Raw genomic sequence first — 10,898 nt, 5'->3', positions numbered from 1 at the left:
ACTTGATTGTCTTCTGTATATCCTTAAATATTTCGGCTAATAAAATGCTGTAATTATTCAATTTAAATATTAAATATCAGTGTTATATATGATTGAAGTACAGCATGTCTATATTCTGTCAATAATCGCGTATAAGTTAATGATTACCTATGTAGTATTATATACGTTTATAAGCAGCTTTAGTACAGTATAATTTTTAATAAAATAGTTTTTATGTGATTTACGACGATATCTAATTAAGACACTAAAAACAGAATGTAATTCGGCGATTTATTGATGTGTAAAATGGCAAATATTTGGTTTTTTATGCCAACTTCTAGTACATAAGGTGGCTAAAGGTAATATCGTGAACTTTTATATGTATTCATATGTACAGTACATATAAATGATACAAATATGCTATGCTTTAAATGGTACTCATTACTTAATTACTGTTAGTATACAGACTTATGAAGGATATTAGAAAACAAAACTAAAACAATGTTCTTGAAAAGCATAAAAATTAATGGCAATTCTTGTAATTTCCAGAAACCTTTTTCTATATCTCAAATGCTAAGCATGTCAAAGGATTGGCGTTTAGATGTTTGTATTCCAGATTCCTGTAGTGAAAACGACTTGGAAAATATTGGAAATTGGAGTAAGTTTACTGCAGTAAAACGTTATAAACATTTAAATCTTTTATTGTTTATTGTAATTTCATAATTCAAAGATATTTTTTTTATAACGTTATAAAAATATAAATAATTACCTGATGATTACTATACAATATATTTCACAATTATTTTTAATAGTTTAACTTTATGTTGTTCTTTTAAGTGATAAGAAAAACTTTAAAGATTGAAGTAGAATTCTGTAAAACAAAAGAAGAAAAGAAAGAATATTCAATATCTCAACTAATTTGTTTGTAAGTTACTTTTTCTATTCACGTTTTAATTATTCGGCTGAATTGACAAAATTGCATAGCTACAAATTCTCACTAAAATTTATCCAGTCGGCTGTCTATCCGTTCGACTTTCCTTAATCTCGAAAACAGATTTAGAGTGGATCCGAAAACAGTAGCAACAGTAGACCCGATAAACTATATATAAACCTACGATGGAAATTAGAAGTCATTATATGTTAATTCAAAAATATTTACCCGAAAGTTGTAATATAGATGATCAGCACGACGATATTTTTAAAAGTATAATATGCAAACACAAGCAACTACGTATTTGAAAAGGAAAACATGTATTTTTAATTTAATAGTGTGAATGGTTTATTAACAAAATTGAAATGATAAAGAACTGTAACAATTTTTCACACTTTACAAGTACTATACATAAATATTTCCTAACATAATTACTGTAATTATGTTTCTGTATATGACTACAATCCATTACTTTATTAGAAGTTATAGGTCCTTTTAGATTTTTTATGGTTTTAATTGTTATTGAAAAATAATATGTAATTTTTTAAATAAGTGTACGAAAATAAAGCAAAAAATTTATTTTCATTTCAGAGCCGTATTCGGAACTTTAATCATTTCTGTATTCTTAGCAACAACCGTTCACGCTCTGTCGAAATCACAAATAGTTAGCAAAAAACAGATAAATGGTAAGTCAGTCAGTTACAGAAGTATTGTAAAGTAACACGTGTTTATTTTTGAAACTTACACAGCAGATAGTTTATATATGTTTTATTATTATTTAATAATTTAACACTTGATATTTATAGGAAAAATATTTGACGTTGTCGTTTCGTTATCCGCACTCAGCACTACAAGTAAACTGTTTTCCAGCAACACTTACGAGAATACAAAAGCGCTAAGTGGAATCAAAGTTTTAGTAATAAATTGCGTTATATTTGGTCACGTTTTGACAAATTTCGAAATAATACAGACCGTTTCGGGTAATTATGTCTTGTGATAACAATACGTTGTTATACATATAACTCTCGTAATATACTCTACTAGACAAGTGTCTTCCTAACGTTACAATTATATTTTACTAGCTGACCCGGCCACGCGTTGTTGTGGCTGAAAATGTATCTATTATAAATGTATAACGTTTCCCCCGTGAAGTGAATTTCAAAAAATCTTTTCTTAGTGTACAGTACATTCTCTTGACGTACCCTATTAAAACGCAATTAAAATCGCAGAAAAACGCATCGTAAAATAGTATAAATAGAAGCAGAGTTCTTCACAGTAAGCCTTAATCCGTCTCCCTCGCAAGGAAATATCGAAAAATCCCTTTTTAGTGTATATTCTGTTGACGTAACCTATTAAAACGCAATCAAAAACGCATCTAAAATAGTATAATAAAAGTCAAGTTCTTCACAGTAAGCCTTAATCCTGTCCTCTCCCTGCTGGAGAATATCGAAAAATTCTTTTTAGTGTATATTTTGTTGACGTACCCTATTAAAACGCAATCAAAAACGCATCTAAAATAGTATAATAAAAGTCAAGTTCTTCACAGTAAGCCTTAATCCTGTCCTTTCCCGCTGGGGAATATCGAAAAATTCTTTTATAGTGTATATTTTGTTGACGTACCCTATTAAAACGCAATCAAAAACGCATCTAAAATAGTATAATAAAAGTCAAGTTCTTCACAGTAAGCCTTAATCCTGTCCCTCTCCCCGCTGGGGAATATCGAAAAATTCTTTTATAGTGTATATTTTGTTGACGTACCTATTAAAACGCAATCAAAAACGCATCTAAAATAGTATAATAAAAGTCAAGTTCTTCACAGTAAGCCTTAATCCTGTCCCTCTCCCTGCTGGGGAATATCGAAAAATTCTTTTATAGTGTATATTTTGTTGACGTACCCTATTAAAACGCAATCAAAAACGCATCTAAAATAGTATAATAAAAGTCATGTTGTTCACAGTAAGCCTTAATCCGTCTCCCTCGCAAGGAAATATCGAAAAATCCCTTTTTAGTGTATATTCTGTTGACGTATCCTATTAAAACGCAATCAAAAACGCAAAAAAACTGCATGTAAAATAGTATAATAGAAGCCGAGTTCAACACATTAAGTCTTAATCCTGTCCATCTCCCCAGTAGGGGAAATTTCGACATGTATATTATATAAAAACACTTGCGTATTCGAATGCAACGTTGTGTCAAAATTTCAAAGGAATCGGTAGGAACAAACAAACGTTATATTTTATTTATATAGATAGATAGAAAATGATCTGCTTTAGTCCATCCTCACAGAAAAGCATAATGCCTCACAGAAAAGCAAACTTAGGTCGTCGGAGTTAGCGCCATCTGTTGAACATAAAAGCCTTAATCCTATGTGTTCTCTTTTAATTTATATGAATGTTTAACGGAATAATATATAGCCTATGTCCACCCTGACGGTCCATTCTAAATATTGGTGAAAGAATTTTTAAATTCGGATGAGTAGTTTCGGAGATTACCTGTTACAACCAAACTTAGTTACCTTTTATATATTAGTATAGATGACATTGTTTACAAAGAGACTTAAAAGCTAATAGGTTTGACAATTTGCTGACGCATTTATTTTTTTCCATAAGTGGCCGAGTGAATTAAACAATTGAACCAGTGTAGAGTGGTGTTTATACACTCAGATACGTAGGCTTTTAAGATATTTTTCACGTTCATAAAATCTAAATAAAAGCCAGTTTCCCGTAAAAAGTTGTTTTGGAAAACATTACTTTAGGCAGATATTACTACAGTAATATCTGCCTAAAGTAATGTCCAGCTTCGTTTTTAATATTTCTATTATACTTAGCCTGATTATGTTTAGCTTCGAAAATAAAAATTTGACACATTTTCACTTTTCAATTTTCAACTTTAACTTTGTGACTCTTCGTATGTAATTTCATTTCAGTAACGTTATTATTCGGACTGAACATTCTTGTATCTAACGTAGTGTTAAAATATAAACTTAACGTTAATATATAAATAATTTTCAAATATTATTTTAAATTTACTTGCAGAAAAATATATAAACTTATCAAGAATAATGAATTACATACCAACAGAAATTGCTTCTTATTCATTTGTATTTGTTGAAAGTTTTTTCTTAATCAGGTAAAATACACGCAAATCTGTTTAATTGTAATAACAAAAATTAAGATAAGCCAATTTAGTTAACGCCATTTTATCTGTCTTTGTACGTCTTAAATCAAACAGAAGGGGACAGTAATTAAAGCATCCACATTAAACGCTCTATAAACGCGTCATGTGATGAAAAGGTCAGATCTAAAATATAACACTATTACAACAGAGTGTTTGTGGAAAACAATCGAACAATGGTGAGAGTCATTCGTGCAAAGATACTACTCAATACGTGTTCTATTTTAAAGTCTAAATCATCACATACGATCAATTATAATCATTATTTTCAGAATTTGAGCAATACATTAATAAATTTCCGCGTACTCTGGATAGCTGCTATTTTAATATCAAAGACGGAGTTAGATGGATGAAACCTGCGAACAGACATGGAAAAATTAGAGATAAGAATATTTCGTTAAACCGAGGAACCTCAATTATATATGTACTGAAATGTCACCTTACGAAATTCGGTTGCATTTCAACTCTTAAATAATTCTGTAGACAGCGTTTAATAACGATACTTTAATTGTGACCATCCTCAGTTGCCGCTCTATAACTTTATCTGCTTGTAAATACAATGATCTTTGTAATAGTAGTTGTGATTAGAGTAAATTTAAATTACGATGTTATAAATTGTTGTATAATAAAATTTCTGATAAAATTATTTACATTTCTTTTTTATTTAGTGGATTACTGACATTTTACACACGGAAACAAAAAGCAAGCTCAAAGATGCAATATGTGCAATTCGTGATAAACAGAGCTATCAGGTATAATAACTTACATTAAACTTTTGCATAAAAGAAGCTTTTACCTACGAACTTTTTTCAGGTTAACTCTACCAGTTCTTTGTGTTATGGCCACGGCGATTATTTTACCTCTTTTGGGCGATGGTCCACATTGGGAAGAGGTTAAACGTCACGCTGAATTTGCAGAACGACATTGGTGGGAATTTACAATTCATATTCACCCTTATATCAATTATCCATATAACGTAATTGTTTTAATTTTTATTTGAATAAATATTATTATTCTACTTTTAATCTACGTATTTTTTGAAATTGCAGTTTTTGTCTCATTTATGGTTTATGAGTGATTTGATGCAATTAACGATTATTACAGCACCATTGTTATTCCTGTGTGATAGGTAAAGAGATATATTACTTATATGATTATTTATTGTTACTATTAAATTGAAATTTTTAATCAAACAATTACAAGAATTATTTGCGAAATAATTAAAATTAAAAATGGCTTCGTTTATTTCAATTGAAGACCGGTGATATAATTACGTAACAACTTTAAAAATATTTTTCAAAAAAATCTGTGTAAATCTCCGATTATAAAAATTCGTAACATAAGAAATATGTACACCAGTAATTTAATGCACAATTAAACCTGTTCAAAATAAAACTTCTGTGAGAATCGGGGGTTACGCGATGAGGTCTAACTCGTTATCCGACAACGGGGAGGTGATTCCCGCTCACGTGGTCAATGGATGGCAATTTAGGAGGGCAAAAATCGAGTGGGAGGTCATGGATAAGTCGATAAGGTGTTGGCTGCGTTCGAGTAATCACACCTATTTAAGCTTTTAAACATATTTAATGAGGATATTATATAAAAGATGCATACATTACTAAAAATGACAATAAGGGTTATACTAATAATAATAGTTTAGATGCGACAATAATCCTTAACGGAATAACAAATGAGGTGGCTAGCGGGGGTTTGACGCTCGTACTCGCATTTTGAGAGATTTCTAACCCTTTCCTCTGTTTATTATTACTAAACCTTGACCAACTGAGGGGAGAGAGAGATTTCCGTATGAAAGGTCAAAAATTACCTTGCTATCCGTAAGTCGTCGGCGTCAATTCGAGTGGAGGGCATGGAGGAAGATCGTGGATTAATTCTATTTATCCTTGACGTCACACACCCTAGTGGGGGTGTGAACACCGTTTTATACCTAATTCAAGGGGTGTGAACTATCATATAGCCAGGATTTATTTGCACACCTGTTATTGTGGTCATGTCTGGATTTTGTTGGTACGGACGCCGGGAATTGAAATGTTTGTTTTAATTACAGACCTAAGTGCTCCGCCGAGGTGAACTTAAAATATAAATTTCTATTGACATGACAGCTCTCGCCCATCAATTAGCGTGTAGCTGACAATAATTATTACAATTTTGTCTACAATTTCGATTTTGTTTATGTCCAATGTCGGGTTCGACGACGAACTATGGGATTTATTACTGATGCACGTGCAACAAAAAAGGGGGATGAGAACATCGCTTATTCCCGTCTTGTTGATTCTATCGTCTATCGAATTACTGTAATACAAACGATTATTTCCTTCTTGTTTATACATATATTTTTAACAGCTATTTTGTAAAGATCGTTGCGGTTGTTAACCTTGTAAAGCCTCTTTAACTTTCTTACTTTACATTCTTCCGTAGAATTAAAGGTTTATAAAAAAGAACGATACTATTCAACAAAAAAAAAAGGAGGAAAGAAGGTGTTTCGGATCCTCGCACCTCTATAAAACAAAAAAGATTCTTCTCGGCTGTAATTACACTAGGGCGAAATCAACGAGTACACAAAAAGTAAGAGCATAATAAATTCATATGCCTCTGTGTCCTTATTTATACAATTTATTATGTAAATGTCTACTAGGACATATCGTATTAGTAGGACTTATTATATTAATGTCCGGGTTCTGCAAATTTAAGAAACCTATCCAGAAAAAACAATATTTTTCACTCGTTTCAGCTGTACACACTTTACACTCTAATGAGAGACCAATCTGTTGGTCCCTCATTAGCGGGTTCACAGGTATCAATAATAATGGCTAAAAACATTTTCTTGACATAAAATATTAATGATTTTGTATGTTTCGGTTAAATTTATCACTAAGAATTATTCAATAATATCGAACTTTTTTGTTTTTCTTATACTGTAGATAAATTGGAAGCATTTTATTAATTTATTATTCTGATTTTACTGATAAAATTTGTATATATTTTTACATCAGATGGCCAAAACATGGACTATTTGTAATAATTATGTTAGTCATTGTTGGCGTTACCTCACACGTGACTTACATGGTGACGACAGACAATTTCATTTTCATTGGATACTCTTATGACAAGGAGTATGTTTTTTAGTAATATTTAATAATTATAATAAACTATTTTATATTTTCGTTTACTTACATAGCTAAACCTAACTGTGGCAATATGCGGGATCGTGTTAAATCTACTTAAAGCACATTGATATTCTTATGTACGTTTGTTAATTTATATAAAATAATTATTACGTAATATACTTAATGGATTTCTGTATCAATCAGGTTCATGCAGATATTATACAAACAACTTTGTGAGGCCACAAATTATTTTTTTTAGTTTGTTAAAAAGTTTAAATAAAAATAAGAATTCACACATTATAATGTAGTTAGCAAGAAATAATAATGTTATATATTTTCTTTACAGAAAATTCTTTTCTTACCTAGCTAATAACTATCGAAGACCGTACTACTCGCACCTGTGTTCCTATTGCACGGGTCTATTAATTGGAAATATTCTGTCAAAGAAACTGCAGCTGAAGATTAAAAAAGTAAGTCTTACATTTTTGTTACGCATTACACGTATCGTAACGTAAATCATATTATAGACAAATAGTCACAAGTGAAAATTATTATTTAATCACTGGAAAGCTTCTGGATAAACAACGCTCTACTGTACTAAACTATAATTTTACTTCTTTAATAATGTCATCATTAATTATCTTGTAATCAAATTATAACTAAATACAGTGAAACCTGTTTTTATGCGGGGGATAGGGATTGCATTAAAAAAAACGCATTAAAAAAAATCTCACGAAACTTCACGAATGGCTGTAAATAATAGTTTTCGCGACACAATTAAAAAAAAATTTTTTTATGCGGTCAACAGGGACCGCATAAAAAAAGTCTCACATAGAAAATAACTCAAAACCGTACGAAATAGAATTTATTGACAACAGATGTCAGCACTCGACTGCATCGTCTGGTCTATCGTCTGTTTTACATATTTTTGTCCAGGTGGTGTTTTGTTGACTTAAAAAGTAAATTATTTCATTTTTCGCATATTCGTGCAATAATATTACTATTATAAGTGCATTTATGCTATAATAAGTTTATTTAGCTATAATAAGTCAACGTGAGACATGACGAATCGAACGAGACTAGTCGCTAACTATACCGCACAAATTAAAAATTCGCATTAAAAAAATCGCACAAATAAAAATCGCACATAAAAAGAGCACATAAAAACAGGTTTGACTGTATATATTTTAAATACAACAATAAATTTGAATTTTAGTATTTAAATATATAACCGTAAAACCTTTCTAAAGAGAGTAACATTCCTGAAAACGATCAATACTAGTAGTTTACGTTCGAATTCGTAAGTGGATATTTAGAATTATTAAGACCTACAATTTTCGACTTTTGGAATTTGGTATTAACAGTGGCCCGCTTGATGGCAATCATATAGTTTTGGGATTTGGAATAAATGCTTTATTAGACCTACCAACAGTCGGATATGACGTCTACTATTTTTTTTTTTTTTTTTTTTTTTTGATAGATTTGTCGAGAATATATTAAACAACTGTAAGTGATCATCGCTGCGGTCAATATTGAACAAACTAATTCATTTGCTAAACTATTTTTTATTCTGTATTTCTAATATATCATATTATTAATGTATATTACATTTAATTTTAAAAAAATTTGTTTTTTTCAGATTTACCGTGTAATCTCCTGGATAATTTCCTCGTCTTTATTGATGTATTCTACTTTTGGATTGCACAAACAGATAACTGAAGTGTCTCCAAACAAATCTTTTGTTTTTATTCACGTAGCTTTGTCACCGTTTATGTGGATAATTGGACTTTCGTGGACATGTGTAGCTTGTATAACTGGATATGGAGGTACGTCGATTGCACAGCTTTATATTTTTTTACACAACTCTTTTGCTCGAGTTTCGCTTTTATTCTCTGTTGTATACATTTAAAAATGTATTTTTTTAACACAGAAATACACAAAACTGTATTTTTTTTAAATTCAATCATAAAAATTGTCGTTTGAAAAAGTAATTCATTGTACTGCTGCTTAAAAGAACCAATTGACTATAATATTTCGATATGCATGAATCATTTCATTTTATTCTGAACGAAATTCACCTACGTCGTGTTTTTTGATTGATTTACATAAATACAGTTTATTGTGAAAACTATTTCTGAACTCATTGTTATTTCTGCATTATGTAAACATGTCAACTGTTACTTCTGTCAGACATATTTTTTATTTTCAGGTGTTGTTAACAGATTTTTGTCTATGAAAGTCTTCACCATTTTTGATCGTTTGAATGCGTGGGTTTACCTGCTTCATCCTTTAATTATGCTTTATATTTACGCTCAGCTTAGAAAGGCTACAACTTTTACTGAACTAAATTTGGTATGCCAGGTTTATTTATATATTTTTTAATTAAAGCAGTAAAAGTTTCAGACTTAAGGTTACCGTACTTATAGTGTTATAAAAATTATTCTAAGTAGTATATTAAAAAATATATATATATAATTATATTAGTAATGTTTTACTAAAACAACTTTTTAAAGCTGTTAGCACAATTAGCGAATATATAATAATAAATAAGCTGTCATAAATACCTAACTTAATCTTTGTAAGAGAATAATTAAAGTAAGTATTACGACAGTGTATTATGTGTAATTCAGATTTATAAGTCGTATACTTCAACATATATCAAGTTTATTAACTATTTTTTCGCAACAAAGAAGCAATAACAGACTTTAAAAAGCAAACGGCAATTTAGAGATTGTATTGTTAACATTACTTTTCTTTTCAGTGGATGCTGTTCGCAGTGGTGTTGTTTTTTCGCTGATTGTATCATTCTTTTATTACATTTTTATCCAAGCGCCTCTCGAATTTCTGGCTGTGAAATTGTTACGGTCAAGTTCAAGAAAGAAAGCTCCAGTCGAAAATTGCCAATTAAAAAATACAAGTACTCGACTTTGATTTAATTAATATGCACAAATTATGAAAAGCAGGTTGTTGATTATATTGAAATGTTTGTATTCGATGTTTTAAGTACTTATATTACCACACATTAAAATGTACTCATTTGTTTTATCTTCATACTAATAACGAATATTTTGAAATTTTCCTTATTCCTAAAGAGAACGACGAATATATATATATTGTATACGAACTATTAAAGTATTTCAAAGTTAATAAATTACTTAAATACCCATAATTATTCACTTTTTAAATAAATGTTTAAAATAATATAAATTACGTGTATTTGTATTGTTCATACTATTTTAAAATTTTCAGAATTCGTATGAATAGTATTAAAATTTTCATTAACCAGAGGCTGTTTTTATATGAATTTTTAACGAAAAGAGAAATTTTTGAAACTTTCTTTTCCACAGAGTAAAGACGGAAAATACATGCATCGACTTGCGAAAATAACAAAAATATGTTTTAACGGTTTGTCATACGTGAGAAAGTTGATGATTAACGTAGTTTAAATTAAAAATCTATAAACAACTAGCTGTTAACCGCAACTCGCCCGCTCGGATTTTGCAATTAGTTAGAAATAACCTTTTCTCGGTACTTCACTAAGGTTCTCAATTATTAGTTGTTACTAATTTGGTAAAATTACTGATTGTTGTTTGTTTGAAAGTGTGGACTGCTAATGCACCTAAATTGAAGTTTCAAATATTATGGGATTCTGAGATACGGTAAATCTGAAAGTAATTTTTTTTTTTAAA

General features: G+C 29.9%; 1 protein-coding gene across 1 annotated transcript; it reads left to right on the top strand.

The window, feature by feature from the left end:
• Nucleotides 1-4,007: 4,007 nt before the first annotated feature.
• Nucleotides 4,008-10,017, top strand: LOC136978792 (nose resistant to fluoxetine protein 6-like). The gene is made up of 9 exons (XM_067274613.1): nt 4,008-4,039; nt 4,753-4,836; nt 4,898-5,060; nt 5,134-5,213; nt 7,096-7,215; nt 7,556-7,679; nt 8,849-9,035; nt 9,419-9,561; nt 9,971-10,017. Exons 2-9 carry the CDS (start codon nt 4,799-4,801, stop codon nt 10,004-10,006), a joined length of 891 nt encoding a protein of 296 aa, XP_067130714.1. The 5' UTR covers nt 4,008-4,039; nt 4,753-4,798; the 3' UTR covers nt 10,007-10,017.
• Nucleotides 10,018-10,898: the final 881 nt, after the last annotated feature.

The sequence above is a fragment of the Centruroides vittatus genome, unplaced genomic scaffold (genome assembly GCF_030686945.1).
Source record: "Centruroides vittatus isolate TY-2023 unplaced genomic scaffold, ASM3068694v2 contig_55, whole genome shotgun sequence".
Classification (NCBI taxonomy): domain Eukaryota; kingdom Metazoa; phylum Arthropoda; class Arachnida; order Scorpiones; family Buthidae; genus Centruroides; species Centruroides vittatus.
Note: the sequence above shows the minus strand (reverse complement) of the source record. Positions and strands in the feature narration are given on the sequence as shown.